General features: G+C 39.0%; 1 protein-coding gene across 6 annotated transcripts in view; it reads left to right on the top strand.

Moving 5' to 3' along the window:
* The window catches only part of LOC129710218 (serine/threonine-protein kinase tousled-like 2), a 93397-nt gene that overhangs the window by 65791 nt on the left and 5995 nt on the right, over positions 1 to 21611 (top strand). For all 6 annotated transcript variants that reach the window (XM_055657041.1, XM_055657040.1, XM_055657039.1 and 3 more), the window contains exons 11-20: positions 1354 to 1506; positions 2596 to 2662; positions 3950 to 4047; positions 4573 to 4654; positions 5789 to 5880; positions 9467 to 9556; positions 11095 to 11264; positions 12792 to 12930; positions 14300 to 14411; positions 16947 to 17054. In XM_055657041.1, the coding sequence (XP_055513016.1) occupies positions 1354 to 1506; positions 2596 to 2662; positions 3950 to 4047; positions 4573 to 4654; positions 5789 to 5880; positions 9467 to 9556; positions 11095 to 11264; positions 12792 to 12930; positions 14300 to 14411; positions 16947 to 17054 (1111 nt within the window). The remainder of the gene's footprint in view (positions 1 to 1353; positions 1507 to 2595; positions 2663 to 3949; positions 4048 to 4572; positions 4655 to 5788; positions 5881 to 9466; positions 9557 to 11094; positions 11265 to 12791; positions 12931 to 14299; positions 14412 to 16946; positions 17055 to 21611) is intronic.

Raw genomic sequence — 21611 nt, forward strand, 5'->3', positions numbered from 1 at the left:
TTAAAAAGTGATAAACTGCTGGAGTAACTCTGGGATCAGACAGCAGCTCTGGATTATGATTTTTTTTTTTTGTACACCAGCATCTGTAGATCCTTGTGTCTCCATGATCTACAACATGTTAGTTTACTGCTCTGGCAGTGGATGTTTATTGTACCTGAAGCCATTTCATCATCGGACGTACACGTCCACCACTGATTATGTGGCAACCGATGGTCGGGCGCTTCCTTTAATCTGGACAAAATTGCGATAGCGCACTTGAAATTCCCCCAGAAATCCCCCCCTGGAAATGGAGCACCTAGGCTGAGTAAGGCAGCTGATCTCGGCTTCACCTCCGTGCTGATCAGCCGGTCTGATTTTCCTCCTGGGGCTCTGGAACTCTGGCCTAGCCAAAGCCAGCAGATCCGTTCTCGTAGCCGACTTCCACGGCCAATCAGCGGGTCAAATTTGTCCCCTCTGGCTGAGGCTCCAGCCCAGCCGGAGCCAGCATATCGGTACCCATAGCTGTCTTCCAAGACATATCGGTACCCATAGCTGTCTTCCAAGACCAAATTTGTGGGCCAGTATCTTGATGTAGGTGCTTCTGTAAACCAGCTCACCATTAGTTAGCCCTATTGTCTGGAAAAATGTTACGAGTAACATCATCTTCATTGCACTTTCATTTTATTTAGCCTTTGTCAGCAACGCTTACACTGCACCAGAAGTTGAGACTCAATTTTAGATTTTCAGTATGTATGTAAATTACCACTCACTCAGTAAACAAGTGCTTAGTTAATGGAAGCAGAATAATGTAACTTATCAAAGGTAACCACAAGAATGAAGAGATGATGGAGAATTTTAGGGCGGGGTGGAAACATAAAACAGGTAAAAACTGGATTCCTGCCTCTATTTCACTTCATATTACTGAAGATTATAATGTTAAAGGAAGCATCATCTGCTGATTTTATTTAATATGGATTTTCAAATGGAAACCATTGTGCATGGAAACTCCAAATTATCTGACAGATAACCGTGTAGATGCTCAATGATCATGTGATGTGTGTGCAGTCATTGTGCCGTATGTGTGGTAAGTTGAGAGCAGGGTGGTGTGGTATAGTTATATGGGTGTTCAGTCGTGAGTGATTGAGAGTGTACAATGTCATTGTATGAATGCTATATCCATGTATGAATTGCTTGTAGCCATGTGGCATATTACCGTGCGTTTGCGTTTTAAAGTTGCTGTTGCATTTCATATGTCCAATCTTAAATATTTTCTTGTGTGCTCCAGTTTCACCAGAACATTCAGTAAACCTTTCCCCTGAACTTCTGCCACAAGATCTAATGCACCCCTTTTAAAGCTTTGTAATTTTTGAACAGACAGCAAGAGCGGATAAATACGCAGCGGGAGGAAATTGAGCGACAGAGGAAGCTGCTAGCAAAACGAAAACCTGCAGCCATGTGTCAGATGCCACCTACAAATAATGAACAGAAACAGAGGAAAAATAAAGCAAATGGAGCAGAAAATGAAACGTGAGTTAGGTTACATGCAAATTTTAAATGAATTTCCGCTGTGCAGTCAATTTTTAGTGACCTATTAATGCCACTATTTAATTTGCCTCTTTATATATTCATTCATTTGATGGTAATACCATTGACACCACCAACTTTTATTTTCCATCCCTAATTTACCCACTTTGAACTAAGTAAGTCATTTCAGAGGACGGCAGTGTTTTAGAGTTGCATTTAGATTAGAACGATAAGGTAATTTTCCTCCCTTTCAAAATAAAAGAATGTTTGGAAAGCAACTGGATTTTGTGTTGCAAAAATCTGTTAATTTATTGGTCACTGTTTTCGATGTTATCTTTTTATTCCAGATTTGTTTGAATTCAAATTCCCCAGCTGTTATAATGTAGAAGAGGGCTTTGATTACTGTTTTTCCACCCATAATTTAAGGTGCTCTAACTACATTCAGAGAGTTCACGCTATTCTGATACCTCAGAATAAACATGATAAATAACAGGATTCCTTGTTATTCGACAATTGAATAGTAATTAAGTTGCTTAACCTTCTAGCCTGACTGAAACCGGTTTACTTTTTTTTGTTTGGAGGTAATGCCAGGAGGAAGTGTCTTTAACAACCTCTGCAATCTTCCATGGTGTTTCATAGGCCCTGAAGAATATAGCATTGCAGTTTTGATTTAATATTTAATTGGCCTATTTGTGGTTCGTTCACCCATGAAACCCAGCTGATGGACAAGGGTTTGACAATAACATGGAGTCACCCTAAGCCCTGTCCATTTCCATTTTGCAAGCCTTCAGTGTTCAGTGCATCATTTGGAATTAAGCCATCTCTTTCCATTGGCAATAACTGGTATTCTAGCAGCTCTCGCGGGCTTTAATAGAGCCCTTCAATCTGTTAGTTTATTTTTAATGGATCCATGATCACATTGCAAGATGCATCACTGAACCTGTGACGATCATGAAATGGATACCTCAATGTTTCTTTAAACCTTGAACTAGAAGGTGAACAGAGTATTCCATTCAAAAGTCTCAAGATTGTGCCCTAACCACTGATGCAGAAATGTGATACTGATAATCTATTTGTCTTTTTGTCTTGTAGGTTAACTTTAGCAGAATATCATGAACAGGAAGAAATCTTCAAACTAAGATTAGGACATTTAAAAAAGGTTTGTTTAGCCATCGTCTGGGTCTGGAGGTTCATGATGTCCTAATCCAGGATACATAAGGGAGTCTCAGCTTCAAAGTTGGATTCAAACAGTTATTTGTGGAGAGACAAACAAGGTTAATGTCTCGGGTCAATGACCTTTCATCGTTAACTGTTTCTGTCTCCGCGGATGCTGCCTGACTATTTCCAGAATTTCCTATTTTATTCTGGAATTCCAGCAGCTACAATATTTTGCTATTCAACCAGTTTGTGTTCTGTGTAGATAATTACAAACCTTCATCTCTTTGTGTCCTAAAGATGTAAATGCTTGCTCGAGTGTGGATGTATTCCTGCTCACATTATCTCTGACACTTGAGCCTAAATAATGAGTGTAATCAGTAATATAGCTAATCTTGTTCCCGTCTTAACTTCTGCCCATATGCATATTTTCCAGAACACCTAATAAATTGCTGCACTGCTGCTGGTGCTTGAGGCAAATGCTGCCATTAAAGTGAAGGTTCGGGCATTAAAGGGGAGGGTCAGGGAAAAAGCAATTTTCACAGTTCCGTCTGGGTCAGTGCGTTGTTTTAACTTAAATTTAAAATGGGTTATACAGACAACCTTTTGTGGTCTGAGGCAACTTGCACTTGCCTCAAGGTTTAATGTTTGTGTGTAAATGGGCTATTTGCTAAACAACTGCAGGCAGGATATTTTGAAGGATGCACAGATTAGAAGAGTAGGCGATATTGCCCTTCACAAAGGCTTCACTGTTCAGTAAGATCAACTAAACTTCTAAATCAACTCCACCATCTGTTCTGTCCCCAAACCCATCTTCTCTGGCTGCCCTTTTCATATAGATTCAAACAAGTAATTATTTGCAAGTGTCAGTCTGAAGGAGGCATCTATAGTCGACCGTAAAAAAATGCCGTTACATCTGACTCTCCGTAGTTGCCATCGAGTCATTTGCAATCAACAATTTGTAAAATGTATATGGCTGTATCTTAAAACAAATTTATAATCCCTTTCAAATTATTTGTAAATTTTAACAGGCAATTTTTAACACAATTAATTTTGTCCTTGCTGATTGTTGTTTTAAATGCTGTCTCCTTTACGTTAAGGTTTAGAGGGGTATGGGCCAAAAGTGGGCAGGTGGGATGAGCGTAGATGGGGAATTTTGGTTGGCATGGGCAAGTAGGGCGGAAGAACCTTTTACCGTGCTGAATTTCTCCAAGTACAGTGTCCATTGTTCTAAAGACATTGCATTGTTTGCTTAACCTGCATTTACTGATTTTATTTTTCGTTTCTGCAGGAAGAGGCAGAGATACAGGCAGAGCTAGAGCGATTAGAAAGAGTACGCAATTTACACATAAGGGAACTGAAAAGGATACACAATGAAGATAATTCACAGTAAGTTATCAGTGTTTCTTCAACCTTTTATGTATGCCTTTGTTAAAGTATAACTTTCTTGTTGTTTACGATACAAATTCTGAGAAAGGCACCCTACCGGTTGACAAGAATGTTATGTCTTTGTATTGAACCATGTGAAATTTGAATGAGATTTCTATCTAATATAAATCTTTTTATCCCCAAACATACATAAGCACCTTTTATCTTCAATTCCTTTTTAAACGTAAGGAATTGAAATGCCATCCTTGCCTCTCCAAACTGATCAACATCCACTCCAAAAGGTTGTGGGAATTTGTGGTAATGTGTTATATTTAAACTTGTAAGATGATAATGTGTGCTCTCCAGTATGATGTCATATTTATTAACTGAAGATGAAAGTTATTAACTTCAGATTGCTAAACCAGCAGCCATTTGAACCTTGACAAATGCATATTTAGCATGCCACATGAATATGAAAATATTTGTTCATGCAATTTCAACCACAAATATCTGTTGTATACATATCTGAAAGTGTTCTTGTTGCAGATTTAAAGATCACCCCATGTTAAACGACAGATATTTGCTATTACACCTTTTGGGAAGAGGAGGTTTTAGTGAAGTGTACAAGGTAAGCTCGTTTGATAAATAAATGCACAAAGTATGAAATATTGTGGGAGGGTAAAAATGTTTTCCATTTCAAACAACTGTACAACACATATTTCATTTATTTATATGGAAACTACAAATTGAGGGTAGATATCTGTTGTAGACTTACTCAACTGCAGACCTGACTGAGATCAGCCAAACACATTTCATGCAAGTCCATTTGGCCAGGACGTTTGATTCTATCCTTTTTATTTGATGTGATTTAACCATTTTTGCCACAGTTATAATTTTAGCAGACAGGTTCCTCTTTTCATTGATAGCTGAGCATTGGTTTCATAATGATAATGGGAGTGTGATTTGTAGCAGGTTGGTGTGCTAAACAGATCATCGCTCTCCCAGTATACTGCCTTGCTTATTGTATCTCCCTCCATTGGTCAGGTGAGAACAAAGCTTTTGTGCTATTCAGGGCATTTGAAAAATATTCTATTGTCACCAGTAGACTGACACCCCAAATATAAGGCTACATGTGGAATTTTTAGTTTTGGCAATTTAAACGAGGTTAATTATTAACTATAATTTCAGTTATTTTACTGTATTTTAAGGGAAAGAATAGAAGCAAGTAGTTGGAAATGGAAATCGGCTTTCTAATGCTAAACTGCATTAAGAATAGGTGCCTTTTCTCAAGGCTCTCATGACGAACTGCAGTGTCTATACATGAGAGGTTGTGCTGTGAACCTAGCTCACTTCAAAGAGCCTTTTTGGAAATTTGCAAAAATGTGCTACAGATCAGGTACTGCCAGACACACTAAAACAATAGGAAGAGGGCATATAATCCAGGCTATTTCCAATGGGTTTAAGATTGTTCAAACAAACATCCGTGAATGACCAGCAACTGGAACAAATCACACAGCTGAAGAGAAGTCAGTGGATTTAAAAGACTATAGAGTAGTGCAGAGAGGATTTTGTGGGAGGGGAAACATATTTCTTTCACGTGGCAAAGAGCCTAACCCAAGTAAGCAGTCATTTCACTCATTTCTGTGTGGTGAGAATTTTAAAGTGTCTTAAATACTGCATCAAGATTTACTGTTGATGTAATTTCTTCAAGTTTTGCCAGTTAAAAATAAAAATAAACTCTGCTTTAAAACCTTTTCAATAGGCATTCGACTTACAAGAACAGAGATACGTAGCAGTGAAAATACACCAGTTAAATAAAACCTGGAGGGAGGAAAAGAAGGAGAATTACCACAAGTAAGTACTAGCCTGAGTTTACATTAGAATTCTGATGCTATCCAAACGTCACCAGTGATTTTTCGACTAATATTTTTAGGAGGGCTGCTGCCTGAGCTTTTTTTGATCATGTGTAACCCAAAGATGAACTGGTTGGTAGGTTAACCAGCCACAGTAAATTGCCCCTCAAGTATTGCTGAATGGCAGAGGTGGAGGGGTTTGATGGGAATATGGAAAGAACAAAATAGGAGCATGATGGATGGCGTGGACTTAGTGGGCTGAATGGCCTGCTTCTCTGCTCTCGATATTTCTAAAAGGAGATTCTAAAAGGAAAGTTGATCCAAAAAAATCCTTTTCTAAACAGCATCCACACGCAGCAATGTGATGCAAACATATAATCTGTTTAAGATCATCACTTAACTCTCCTCCACATCTCCCCATGCTGCTATTTCCCACTCTTCTGGTACCATCTGTCACCAGCCCTCCTTATTTACATTCATTCATGATCATCTTGTCTTATCAGATTCCAGAATCTGCTGCCTTTTTCTTCACATCATCTCTCAGCCTCTGCTCCTATTTCCACCCTTCGCTTCCCCTACCTGACTTTTACTTGCCAATCAAACCCTCCTTATCCCTCCATCAATTGCTTACTAGATTTTTCCCATCCTTCTGCCTTATCACTATACTAACCACTTCCCCTCTACTCTATTAGTTCTGATGAAGCATCCCAACCCGAAATGTTGACTATTCGTTTTCCTTCACAGATGCTGAACTACTGAGTTTTACAGCAACTCTTTTTCTTTGCTCCAACAACTCCAGGACTCTATTGTGTCTCATCTGTTTTAGACTATTGCCTGAGTAAATCAAAGAACTGTCTTTTCAACAGCTCTGTGGAATCTATTATATCCATGAGAATGCGGGCAGGCTGTTGCTTTCATGTCTCATCAGAAAACCATCATTGCTGATTGTGTGGCAATGTCAGTATTCCAGTACTGCATTGGATTATCGCTGATTAAGTCTTCAAATTTCTAAGTACAATCTGAAACTACAATCTTTTCACTCTGGCACGAATGTTACGAGTGAGCAACTGAAAAAGGAGAATTAAAATTACAAGTCACATCCCATTAAAAGTTACAGATTGTATGGTTTTGATTGTAGTTCTTACACTTGCTGTATACTTATTGCCATTCAGATGATGAAAGTGACTTTTTGGCTCTCGGCACAAATAAAAGATATCACTGATTTTGCAAATCATTATGATTCATTATACAAAAACCTCTATCAAAAAGGTTATTCTATTCCTTTGTGCTATGTCGGGGTTCCCAAAGGTTTACATGAACCAGTTACTCATATTGATTCTTTGGATTTGCACAGTGACATATTTGCTTTGCCTGCTTCCCACTTTCACAGTTAAGAGAGCAAAAGAATTAAACCGTCAGATATTGAATACAGCTCACAATCTCAGGATATTCCAAAGGCAATTTTTTAAAGAATGCCTGGCTTTATAATGAGGGAATTTATCTGGTTTCGGATAGTTCTTGGAGTGCACTTCATTAATTTTTTTAACTTTATATTACATTATGCTCCTGGGAAGAAATTTGAGCTTGGAACATTCTGAATGCAATGGCTTATTCGCAAACAAAACGGGAGGTGATTATGGTACAGGCAACCCCCACATTATGGTGGTTTGGTAACAGAAAGTGAACCGTAGAAAATTCACAAATTTGAGTCATGAAATAAAATTTGCTCTCATAAAATTTGTGAAACAAAGTAAGTACAAAATTTAGATTGAGATACACGGAACTGTTTGGGGGGGAAAAAAATCTTCAACACTCATTTCTTCATGCAAGTGTGGATGATGCAGCTTTGTATTATGGGAAATGGCGAAATGGGCAGTTTTCTGAGAATGCCCCCACACCAACCACTTCGCCCTCCTGCATTGATTACAGACAAACCTTTGGATTGTCTGTAATCAATTGCTGATTTCTAGAAAATAACAGTATATCTTCAATTCAATCACAATCATATATTGTGATATGTGTTGCAGTTTAATTTCTACAACATAACTTTAGTCCCCCAGGTTCAGCCAATTAAATTCAAAGCGGGTTTATGAGTTGGTAGTTATTAAGGGATAGAATGATTCTTCGAGCATATCATTTTAATTATTACTTGAGCATAATGTGTCTCCAATTTTATTTATTTAGGCTTGTGGTCTCTTCGATTCTGCATTATTTTGCTACTGCAGAAAAAAGTTTTGGTTGAAGCACCAAGAGGCACATAAAATACTTGAATTATTTCCTGCCACCAGCTGTTAATCTGTTAAGAGCAGCAAAATAAATTAGATTTATGGTCTTTAGAGTTTCGACGAATGAGGGATAATCTTGAAACCTTAGGAGATCCTGAGGGGTCTTGACAAGGTAGATGTCAAGATGTTTCCACTAACTGGATAATCTGAAACAAGGGAACATAGTTGCAAGAATATGGAGCAGTTATGCAAAACTGAGGAATCTTGAAATTTCTTACGGATGGTTATAAATCTTTTCAAAAGTACTATCATTAATCTATTTTTAGAAAAATTATAATGAATTCTGAAACAAAAACAGAAATGCTGGGGAACAACCAATTTGAGGAAGGGTCCCTGACCTGAAACATTGACTGGTTTTTCTTTCCACAGACTGGTCGACTGGCTGAGTTCTTCCAGGATTTCTGTTCTTGTTTCAGATTTGCAACAACTACAGTTTTGTTTGTTTCCCATGCAATGACTGCTGTTATATGGACATCTGAAGTCTTGGTAAAACAAAATCACATCTGGCTGGTGATTAGATTGATGCTTTAATTGATCATTTACTTGCTTTGCTATCCATTCATTCGAGCCAAAATGGGAGCAGTTCTAGGTCAAAAGCTCTTTAGCAGTACACATTGATCATCATACTTGTATCAAATGCACCAAGTATTTCTGCTGCCATTACCTTTTAGCATAGTCATATCTAGATCACCCAACTCTTGGATAAGATTTTTATTTCTCAAACCTTATTACCAATTCCTTTAGACATTGGTTTTTCATCTGTCAAATGGGTCCTTCCCTTTCACTTGATTGAGACCTCTTAGAATTATCTTCATGTATTTTTTAATTATCTTCATGTCTTTAAAATACTCCATAAATTGGCCAAATCCAACCACATTGTAGGCACTGCCTTCAAATTGCTGTCACACAACTCCACTTTCATTTCACCCAGGCTTATTCTCTAAATCTATTGATGTCGACCTTTATCGTGCGGGATTTGCTGTATGATGATTACATAAGTCCTCGTGTAGATATTTTATGAACACTAGGTCTTTAAAACCTTTTAAATCATCATTAGCAATGTTAAACCTGCACAATTCACATTATTTTTCACTTCACCTAAGATTTCTCCACTTTTATTTGTTACATTTTGGGTATGTGCACGCTTTGGAAGAATTAAATTATAGAGATTATCTCTTGTTTCTTGATGCATAAAACATCTTAATACTGTTCAGAGAAGGTTAATTGTCTCATTATTAGATTTGTTAAATTTTACTACAGCAGTCTGAGCTGGTTGTCTAATGTTGCTGATTTTGTTTTCAGACATGCCTGCAGAGAATATAGGATTCACAAAGAATTGGATCACCCCAGAATAGTCCGACTCTACGATTACTTCTCATTAGATACAGACTCGTAAGTTTCTGTCTTCATTTAGAGTGAGATTTTGTATGTCTGTAGAATAAGATTGTCCTGCAGCCCATTGAAGTGTAGGGGCACTGACACTGCTTAGTCTGGGCTTCACTCACTGTTAGAATTGCATGCTGATGTTGAATATTCCAAATTAATTCAGAGTTTCATAATGCTTATAACAGCATGAATCACAAAAATATGAGGATGGGAAAAAAATATTAGCTGACACAATGTTTTAATCAGCTTTAAATCTTTTATTGCCGCGGTTAACTAATGGTTGTAAAAGTACAAGTTGCCCTACTTGCATGTTGAAGTCAAAACTATCTGCTGTAAGTATCCTTTACAAAAGGTTAGCAAAGGTTGCACAGTTTGTTGCATTTCAGAAGTGAATGATTGAGTTGGGTGTTATTGCACGCTTACTGGGGTACAGTGAAAGTGACAAACTTTTGTAGCGTGCTGACCATTCAGCAGAAAGACAATACATGATTACAATCGAGCCACCCACAATGTACAGATACATAATGAAAGGAATAACGTTCAGTGCAAGATTAATGCGGAGGCTCTCCAATGAGTAAAATAGTAGCTCAGGACTAGTTGATATAAGTAATATAAAGTGCATAAAATAATAGTTACATAAAGTGCTCGCTGTAAAGGGGCTTGGGAGAACATCCAGGTAGAGTGAGCACTAAACCAGTTTTGTTGAACTAGCTTTTGCTTAATAACATTAGGGCATTTTAATGTCATTATAGCAATACAACACGGAAACAGGCCATTCAACCCAACTCATTTTGCTAAGCATGAAGCCCATCTAAACTAGTTCCAATTGTCCACATTTGACCCCTATCCTTCTAAACCTCTTCCTTCATGGAACTATCCAAAAGCAGAGTGACCAAAATAAATACAATGCTCCAAATGCAACCTCACTTGGTCTTATTCCACCGCAACATAACATGCCAACATCTAAGCCCTGACTGTTAGAGAACAGTTTGTTAAAAGCCACCTTCGCAGCCCTGATCACCTGTGACGCCATGTTGTATGAAACATTTTCATAGTTGGAAAATCCAGCAGCATGATTTTCATTTGTGCCTTCCCAGTCTTGCTGTGGTTGGTAACATTTCTTGCTCCCAATAGACGTTTCAAAGATTACCAGGCCAGACGTTTCAGCTGACAAATTAAACTTATATGAGGAAAAAGAATATTAATTGAAGATGACTTCTTGCATTTCCATCAATGCATTGTTTGCTTGAATGTTTAAGTCGAGCATCATCCAGCCCCTGAAATGTTTAATTAATTCTATACTTGGGGTACATTCTATTGCTTTGAATGTCTCTCACTGATCAGAGTGAAACATGGGCAATGCGATAGCTGTGTAATCATGGTATTTAAGATCAGATTCACAGGTATGGGAAAAGATAATGGATTATGTATATGGTGTGATCCAGCTGATTCCAAATGAAGAAGCAGATGTCATTAAAATTCTTCTAAGCGTGTTTTAAAATGTGAGATTTGTGATGAATGTATGTATCGATCACATTCCTCAGGTTTTGTACTGTGTTAGAATACTGTGAAGGCAACGACCTAGATTTCTACTTAAAACAGCACAAGTTGATGTCTGAAAAGGAAGGCCGCTCCATCATCATGCAAGTAGTCAATGCTCTGAAATATCTGAATGAGATTAAGCCCCCCATCATCCACTATGATCTCAAGCCAGGTATGTATTTCTGACCAAGGTTAATATTGGTAATTGGCATTAATGTAGAGTATGACTGGGGATATTAGTTTCATACACTAGTCTAAATGCTTTACTGTTAATTTACTCCAGTAAATAGCAACATTGCAGTAATTTCTATTACAATTGTAAAAGGTTACTAATGTTTGAATAACAACCATTTCTATTGACTGTACAGGAATAAGGGTTGGGGGATTTTTTTTACAAAGATTGTTCTCTATAATTGCTCTATCTTTAAATTCCCTACGGATGAGATTTCAAAAATAAACTTGAGTTATACTTGCCTAATGCAACACTTTTGCAAATGCAAATGAAAATAAAGATGAGATGAAGAATGAAGGTTGAAAATGGGACAGTTCATTCTAGTGTTGTAATTATTCTAAGACTCGTGAAAGAAAAGACTGATGGTTGGGGTGAGAGGAATTGGTAGGATGAGGGTGAAGTTCCATTTGCCTCCAAACCTTTCCTATCAATGTACCTGTCCAGTATCTTTGCAAAAGGTTGGAGTAACTCCAGCGGAACAGGCAGCATCTCTGGAGGGAGGGAATGGGTGACATTTCGTGTCACGACCTGAAACGTCACCCATTCCTTCTCTCCAGAAATGCTGCCTGTCCCGCAGAATAACTCCAACTTCTTGTGACTATCTTCGGTTTAAACCAGCATCTGCAGTTCCTTCTTACTCGGTATCTTTTCAATGTCAGTATTGTACCTGCCTCTACCACTTTGTTCGGCAGCTCATTTCATCCGCACACAACCCTCTGTGGGGAGAAACCTGCCCCTTCGATCGCTTTTTAAACCTTTCCCCGCTTTCTTTAAACCTTTAAATTTGGACTCTTTTAATCTGGAGGGGAAAAGGGTAGATATTCACATTTTACTGCTGCCTTCCATTTTATAAACCTCTACGGTTGGTTCACCCCGTCCAACCCAGCCTCCAATATTCCAGGGGAATAAGTGTCCCCACCTCTTCTTATAGCTCAAACCCTCTCAATCTGATAACATCTTTGTAATTTTTTACATCCTTTCCACAGCAGCGTGACCAGAACTGTCACAGTACACCAAATGTAGTGTTGACAACGTCTTGTACAGCTGTAGCTTGACATCCTAACTCATATACATATTTCCCTGATTGACGAAGGCTACAATGTCAAATGCCTCCTTCACCACCCTGACTATATTTGTCGTGTGTCGATGTGTCGATTTGTCTCAGTAGTTAAGCAGAAAACCTTAAGGGCGATCTTTGGTTTTTCAAATACAATTACCATTTTTCCGATGACATTGAAGACGTTATATAAAATAAGTGTTTTGAAATAAAGTTCTTCGGAAGGAATGGGTTTAATTAATTAATTTAATTAAAAATGAATATTGCAGTTGCACGAACAAGCAGTCACTGAAGCTACAGTTGTATTACGATATTTTAAACATTTCTTAATCATCAAGTATTTAATTGTCATATGTACTAAAAACTGAACAAAGAAATTGATCATGTATGGGGGTTTAATGCTTTCACAGGTAACATTCTGCTGGTGAACGGGACAGCATGTGGAGAAATAAAAATCACAGATTTTGGATTATCTAAAATCATGGATGATGACAGTTACAATTCAGTAGATGGAATGGAGCTCACATCACAGGGAGCAGGCACATACTGGTGAGCTGGCAGTGAGCTGCCTGTTGACACTTCTCACACAAGCTCAAGTGTTTGAAGCTGAAGTAGCTTATTAGACTGAAACCTAATATAAATTGCATGTAATTTTTTTGTTGAGCTAGAAATGTCACTTACTGCCCTTCATGAGGCACTGCCTGAATTTTTTCTGTACCATTATGAACCATGACAGCAGGCGGCAAAGAATATTGTTAATGCTATGGTAAGGTGAAGCCTGACGTGATCAAACTAAATTATCATCAAGGACATGAAGTGACTTCATGTTGACTGCTTTTTTCTTTCTAAAACACATCATGAATATTTCATTTGGCATGGTGTGATGCACAGCATCAATCTGGGCTGGAACCTTTTTAGCAACAGAGTGCACCAATTATATTTTTGAAACCAGCTTAGGCTGAAAAGTCATTTTATTAGACGCATTCATTTGATGCCAGTTTTCTTTCAGAAGAGCTGAACAGTTGCTTTCTAGGGCACTGAAATAAGTAGCTGAAGATGTCAAATTTCAAGGCTGGGATTTCCAAATTCTTATTGTATATAGTCTCCTATGTTAATGTTTTTCAAAGTTATTGAAGGGATCTTAAAAGAGTCGACACAGGAGAAAGGTTGTTGGGATTTAGGCTAGGAAATTTACTTAAAAGTTAGATGGATGATGAGTATGATGGATTTCATGAATAGAATTGCCATGGTGAAATCCCATTTTATAAATTTTTGTTTGGACTGCATTTGAAGTATTTGTACAGTTTTGTTTGCCCCATACAGGAATAATGTGGAGGCTTGGGAGTGGGCGCAGATGAGGTTTACCTGATGCTGCTTGGATCAGAGGGTATAATCTAGAAGGAGGTTGAACAAACATGGATTGTTTTCTATGGAGTGCCTGAGATTGAAAGGAGACCTAACAGAAGTATATAAAAATGAGAGGCATAGATCGGGTAGACATTTTGAACCTTTATCCCAGGATGGAAATATCAAATATGGCATAGCTTCAAGGGAAGAGGAGACATGTTTGCATTTATGGGGATAGTGAGGGAGCATTTAGATTTCCTCGTGTCACCAGTTAGTGACTTGTTTTTATTTTTTGGAGATGGATCATGGAAACTAGCTGAAAATTGGGACAAGATTATTTTTGCTTTTAATGAATCTTTTCCGCTATCACACTGCAGTTCTTTTTTTATCCCACCTGTTCTTTTGATGTAATATTAGTGCACACTGATAGAAGTTTTATAGTTCATGCGTGATGAATTATTTTTATTCTCTTCCACAGTAGTCCTTTAGCACATTGAGCCTGTCTATTGCTTGTATTGTTTGCCACAGAAATGGTAACTTAATGTGCTCTAACATTTCTCTTGCTTGTTAGGTATTTGCCTCCTGAATGCTTTGTGGTTGGGAAAGAGCCTCCTAAGATATCCAATAAGGTAGATGTTTGGTCAGTGGGAGTCATCTTCTACCAATGTCTGTATGGACGCAAGGTAACTTCGAGTTCTTGTTTTTTCTTTAAAAATGTTTTATGTTGCACAGAACAAATTTCAGTTCCATTCAGTCTGAAGAAATGGTCCTGACCTAAAACGTCACCAATCCATGTTTTCCAGGGCAGCTGCTTGACACACTGAGTTGCTCTTGTTTTTCAGTTCCATGGTTGATTTGCACACTTACTGACATTTTGACAATCAAGATATAAACTGGCCTTGAAATCTGGGACAGTTGTCAAAAAATCAATTCTTTGTACATTAATTAGGAAAATAAAGACACTTTTACACACATAACTAAATTATGTTTTTTCAAATGCTTAATCCTGAGGTGAGGCTTTGCATATATAAAATCTTTACTCCTTTTCTATTATTTCTTGACCTGTCCTTGCTTCCCCATTATCCATGAGATCATGTAATCCTAGTATTGTTGACCTTTGTTATGTTCAGACCTGTGCCTATGAATGCTGTAGCAGAGTGTTTGTTGTACACTGGCAGTGACAATCCTATGACTACCAGTAAGTATAGTTTGGTCTTGGGCAGATATGGCTCTGGACTTTGGCCAAAGATCAAAGTGGGTCCTGAGTTTCAAATGTCCAGGTGCCAGGTCAGCATTTGTTAGGCTCTGGGCAGTGGCAGATAGTGGGTTAGGGGATGGAGCAGAAACGAGGAAACAGGGTGAAGGTCCATTTCAGCTGTAGCCTCCAGGGTGCTTCTGATCACCTTGCACTTTTATTCCGTGAAATCTGCCTGATGATGTTATGAGCCATTCCTTTCAAGATATCAGTGCTGACCTGGGGACTCCAGCATATATCCCATATCGTCTTGGTTTTACAGAAATATTGCTTCTTTGTATTACAATTCAGTGGGCCAGCAAATCTTCCATTTGGTTGCAAGAAGCCTTGTGCCATTCAAAACTGTTGGCAACTTTAAGGTTCCTCAACAGTTTCAAGATTCCCTTTAACCAACTCCTGTATCACCCTGTGCTTGTCTTGCACTAGTTAACTTTACCAAAGTAAATTCCAGTTGCCACATTGATATCCACTTAACCAATCCATGGATCCCTTTCTGTAACACGGAACTCTCATTCTCGGCATCAAACGCACTGCCAATTTTGGCATTAACTGAGTTCATCAAGAATCTATCGTTTGGCCCAAATTGTGAATATACCACAAAAAGCAAAGGTGCCTAGAACTGAGATCTGCTGAATTCCAAAACACACAGCCCTCCATTCCTTAAACTCTAGTCACCCAATATCCTAATCCTAATGTTGTTATACTTTTTCCTATTTTACACCAGACTCATCCCTTTCTCTGGCAAAATCATCTGAAATACCTGTACTCTTGCCCATCTTTAAGCTATGTTTCAGTAAGGGCCATTGCTCAAGGTGAAATAAAGGCAATGAACCAAGGGAACCAATATGCCACAGTATGACTAACTAGGCACTGCTAAACCACTTGGTTTCTTCTGGCTTCCAATCTCATTGCTTTGCCTAGAAAGCTCATTGGGTAAACCTTTACGATTCACATCCAGTTTTCTGCACTTCCTTCTGAAATTATCGTCGGTTCCCATTCTCTTGCTACGCTGGTTTAAATTCTTCCAACTGCATGCAAAATCCCAAACCCTGCTCTGTTGATGTCCAGTTGTACAGGTCCAGCTATTGTTCTTCACCATTTTCTTGTTGAATTTGTATATTTAGCCACGCTGCTTGATGCAGTAATACAAATTTCGCAAAAAAACTCGAGTAAATTGATATTGACAGAAAATACGAACATTCAAATTGGTGAAGCATCCTTATTTGTCTTGGTGGTAAGTGTGTAAAATATGCAAGATTTTACTATGGTGTAATAAAAGTTGTTCTAAATAAGGTGAAATTTGCCATATTCCTGGAGAAAGGGTATAATCGGAAAGCTGAAGAATAGCCAGGTCTGATGAAGACCTCGTAGAGGGTTCTGGTTCTCTTTCAAACTGGTGGTTCTGCATTATGCAAGTTTGGGGTTAAGAACAGAGGAACAAATCTTCAATTGATTAGTTTCAGATTTAGCCCTTTCTCCAGGATTGGTAAATTTTACCTTACCTAGAGCAACTTATACCACGTCTTACTAAACCTTGCATATTTTATACACCAGTACGATAAAAAGGAAACTTCTCCGCCTTGAATGATTATGAACAATAACTGATTTTGGTTTTTACATATGAGACACTAATGAATAAAGAGCTGAAAGACAACATAAAAGTGCGATATTATTCTCTCTTCTCCTTAGTAGAATTGATTAAAGGCAAATAATTAGCGAGTGCTTCTGGTATCTGTTTCACTTGTAGCAGTGTTTGAAGTTCGGCGGGCGGAGGTTCTGACATTTTGAGTGCTTAAAAAATATTTGGCTTCATGTGAAGTTTTTTTTTCAAATATCCCAAATGAGAAAGAGGAAAGCGAGTGCATTAAGTATTTACTGTCTTTGCACCATGTAGCTCATGGATTGGTACACGTTAGCTGCTGTTTTAATCTCTGGTGCTCACCTTTCCTTCTCCATTTCATAGCCATTTGGTCACAACCAGTCACAACAGGATATTCTTCAGGAAAACACAATTTTAAAAGCCACAGAGGTGCAGTTTCCTCAAAAGCCAGTGAACAGTGCAGAAGCAAAGGTAAGGCTGTAGTCAAAGGCTATTAATAATATTGCTATCAGACCACCTATTTTTTTGTGTTTTATAGTAATAAATAATCCATTTAAAATTTAACCACAAGTTTTGCTGTGCTTGCTAGTAGTATCTTGGCCTCAATATAATGGGATGTGTGTCTGTGATCTTGTAGCCAATGTATGGATAGGAAAAAATGTTGGGGATATGGGCCAAATGCGGGCCAATGGAACTAGCTTAGATGGGCAGCTTGAACAGCATGAATTAGTTGGGCTATTACCATGCTCTATAACCTAACGTTTATTTTCTATGAAGGGGAATCATATGTATGCATCTCCTGCGCTTTTTTCAGGAATACTTTTTTTTTCAATTGACGATAGCTGCTCCTTGATAAGAGGAGAGAGGAATGCAGAGTATTTTGCCCAGAGTAAGGGAGTCGAGGACCAGAGGACATAGGTTCAAGGTGAAGGGGAAAAGATCTAGAGATTCAAGATTTAAGATTCAATTTAATTGTCATTTGGACCCCTTGAGGTCCAAACAAAATGCTGTTTCTGCAGCCATACATTACAAACAAATAGACCCAAGACACAACATAATTTACATAAACATCCATCACATCGCTGTGATGGAAGGCCAAAAAAAATTATCTCTCCACTGCACTCTCCCCCTCCCCCCCCGATGTCAGAGTCAAAGTCAAAGCCCCCGGCTGGCGATGGCGATTGTCCCGCGGCCATTAAAGCCACACAGGGTGGTGCAAGGTCGCACACCGGGTCTTGGTGTTGGAGCCCCCGGCATGCGCTCGCAGAGTCCCACAGCCATTCCAAGCCGCGCGGGGCGGTGATGTCAGGCCCCGCTCCAGGAGCTCTTCGACCCCGCAACTCGGGCGGGAGAAGTCGCCGTTGCGAGAGCCCTGAAAAGCAGTCTCTCTCCCGGCTCCCGGGACCCGCGGGCTCCTGGTGCCGCCGTCCACCAGACCTGCAGTTGAAGCCTCCGAATCTCCGGAGGCCAGGACGCAGCAGCAGCAGCGCTCCTCCACCGCTCCACCCACTCCGGACTCGGCCAGCCCCGCGACGGTGACGGTGAGTCGTCGGCACCAGAGGAATAATAGGAATCTGAGGGGTAACTTTTTCACACAAAGGGTGGTTGGTATATGGAAAAAGCTGCCAGATGAGGTAGTTGAGGCTGGGACTATCCCAACTTTTAAGAAACAGACAAGATACATGGATATGATGGGTTTGGAGCGATATGGACCAAGCGCAGGCAGGTGGGGCTAGTGTAGCTGGGACATGTTGGCTGGTGTGGGCAAGTTGGGCCGAAGGGCCTGTTTCCACTCTGTATCACTCCATGACTCTAAGAACATGCCAGGGACATTTACTTGTTCACCCCGTTTTGATGCATTATTCTTCTTGGAACTCAGACATAACTAATCCAAGCAGATGGATTAACTTGATCCACTGTGCCACTAGGATATCTGAATCAGTGGATGCAATATTATTGATTTTTGTCTTTGGCTGGTAACTTCATAGAGTAATTATTTTTTATATACTTTAATCATAATCATACTGAGGTATGTGCTTTGTGAGGCAAATGTGTTGAAAGGCTTGAAAGTTACACCTGTATTACAAAATAAAAATGGGCAGTCACGTAATGCATAACAATTATGATTTATACGGTTGGCATAAGTGAGAGTGATTCGGGCGAGTAAATTTAAACATTAAATCATTGAAATTTATGGGGCAGTAAAAAGCATCATTTGATTTTTTTAAAGGATGTATTTGTTTTAAATTAAAAATTTGCATGGAAAGGAGAAGTTTCTCATAATGTGTTAGTTATACTTGAGCGGATAGCTGATTTGAACATGATATTGATGCTTGTATTTCGCAAAGGGACAATATCTGGTCCTGCAGCCTGGCATTGACAAATAGTTCCATAGTAAATCTTTTATGGAATTGGTGTCGGTACCAACAATTGTCATTATGGCATAAAAGATGCGATGAGAAATAATGAATTTATAAGCTGGAGTCTCTGAATAATGATAGCTTAGTGCCTTGAACTTGGGAAAGTTAACGCTGTATTGTCCTGTAAAACCTATAAATCATTGGCATAATATTTGCTGCACAAAAACTGGTCACTCTTTATCTACGTTAAATTAGTTGGCTTGGATGCATGTTCTGTTATTTTATAAAGTGTATAACAGAGGAGTCTGGAACAAGTTCAACTGTGTTTTCTGTAAAACTAACGAAGATTGGGGAACTGAATAAAATCATATCTTGCTGAGATCTGACGTTCCTCTTTGGATAATTTAAATGAGCATATGGACCAGTAGACAATAAGACTAGGAGGTACAGGGCAGTAGTAGTCAGTATTGTTTAAGCAAACACTGAGTAGTCTCCAGGAAGCAATCAGTTAATCCGGACTCAACCCTGAGAGATGCCTATATCTTGGCTCATTCTCTAGGTCATCTGGTTGTCCAGGTTCGTTCACAGAAGTTAATGGAAATACTGTGGAACAAAATCTTTAATGCGAAGAAAGTCTAGACTGTGTACTATGGTGTTAGCATGACCTATTGGGCATTTTTGATCCAGGCTTGTGAATGAATTTGTTTTCATGGATTCTATCACCCAACTTACACTACAGGAAGAGTGGCTGACATAACTGCTGCCATGTCAGCTATTCCTAAATATGTAATGTCAGAAAACATGTAATTTAAAAAAAAGTGAAGACATAGTAAATTTGATAATTAGGCAATGAAGAAACCAGAAAAGCTGTAAAGGAAATGCAACTGATTTTGTATGTAGGCTGCAAAAACAATGAATACAAAATTGGTACAAAATGAGATTGGATTGCAGTTATGCATAATGGACATCTGACATGTTTTATTTTTAATCTGTATGTTAAGTATCTTATGCATGCTGTCAATTCAATTTGCTGGCAGTGACGATTTTGACAATTTTTACAGTGACAAAATTGGACATTTGCTGTTTGCAAGAGTTAAAATCTGCTTTCCATTACATCACTTTCTTTCCTGCAATGCACCTTTACTGTATTGTGCACCCATCTGCCTTTCATGTTCAGACCCAGTTTACAGAAGACATTACATTTCTAAAGCACCATGAGCATAATCGCACAATTTCACCTGAGACACACAGCAGGCAGCCTTCATGGAGGGGAGACGGGAACTGTTTTACTCATTCAAAGTTGGAAACAATGAGATGGATGCTGTGGGGCTATGACAGCTATATAAGGTGCAAGAAAGACATAAGGTGTAAGAAAGTCTGAAGAAGGGTCTCGACCCTAAACATCTGCCATTCCTTTTCTCCAGAGATGTTGCCTTACCCGCTGAGTTACTCCAGCATTTTGTGTCTACAGCTATATAAGGATTAGTTGAATCCAAATTCACTATTGTTGCATAGGGTGATTTCATGGAAGGTCACTGGAGCATAGATCCGCACCCACGTGATCGAAAATCTCAAGTGGAGGACATGCTAGACATCCGGTACATGTTAGTGGATGGGGAAAACACGCACTTTCCCACCCGTTAAAAACATAGAAAACGGCCAGGTTTTGATCTGCAATTTATTGTGCCAGTCGGGGTGACCGTGAGGCACAGCTACCTAGATTTACAGTCCAAAAAAAGATAGAAACTAAGGTAAATTAAAGAGGGAGCTGAAGGTGCCAATCCAGCGGAAGTGAACAGCGGACATTGGCTGTGGAGATTTAAAGGTCCAAAATATCGGGAATTATCATGTTTGCTCGCTGAATTTCATCAAAAGTAAGTCAATAATGCCTTACTTTTGATGAAATTCAGCGAGCAAACGCGATAATCAAAACCTGGCCGTTTTCTATGTTTTTAACGGGTGGGAAAGTGCGTGTTTTCCCATCCACTAACATGTACCGGATGTCTAGCATGTCCTCCACTTGAGATTTTCGGTCACGTGGGTGCGGATCTACGCTCCAGTGACCTTTCGTGAAATCACCCTATACCAGTTCCTTCTTCTCACTGCCTCTTATCGCTTGCCACTGTTTCTTGCTTCCAGATTCTCAATTGCAGCCACTACCTGACACGCTGCTATGCTCCTTTTGGCGCTGACTTCATGCTTATTCTTGACTGTGGCTCCAATTACCATGCACATGACGGCTCAAGCTTCTGTATGCTCTCTTCATTCCCACCCCATGCTGGCAAACTGTCACCAGCTTGAAGCATGCTTGCTCACCCTCCTCCTCCCATACCCTTCTTTGAGCTCTGTTCACATACTTGTCCTCTCTTCAGTACAGAATACCCCCGCATTATGTTTTGGTGTTGAATTTCTTCTTGAATGCTATGTTGTATTTTTATTAGTGTGCTGCAAGGACATCTGAATTTCCCCTGAATAAGGGGATTAATAAAGTCTAATCTAATCTAATTATGGCAGTTTGGATCATGGACATTCACAAAAAGTACCATCAATCTAAGATGCAAAATAAACATTTGCTCTTGTGAAACTTGAGTGGAAAATAAATGACTCAATAAACACAATGCAAAGGATACAACAAATGTTGCCAATTTCTCCTGTCCTAATAACCCCA

Source organism: Leucoraja erinacea, chromosome 27 (assembly GCF_028641065.1).
Source record: "Leucoraja erinacea ecotype New England chromosome 27, Leri_hhj_1, whole genome shotgun sequence".
Lineage (NCBI taxonomy): Eukaryota > Metazoa > Chordata > Chondrichthyes > Rajiformes > Rajidae > Leucoraja > Leucoraja erinaceus.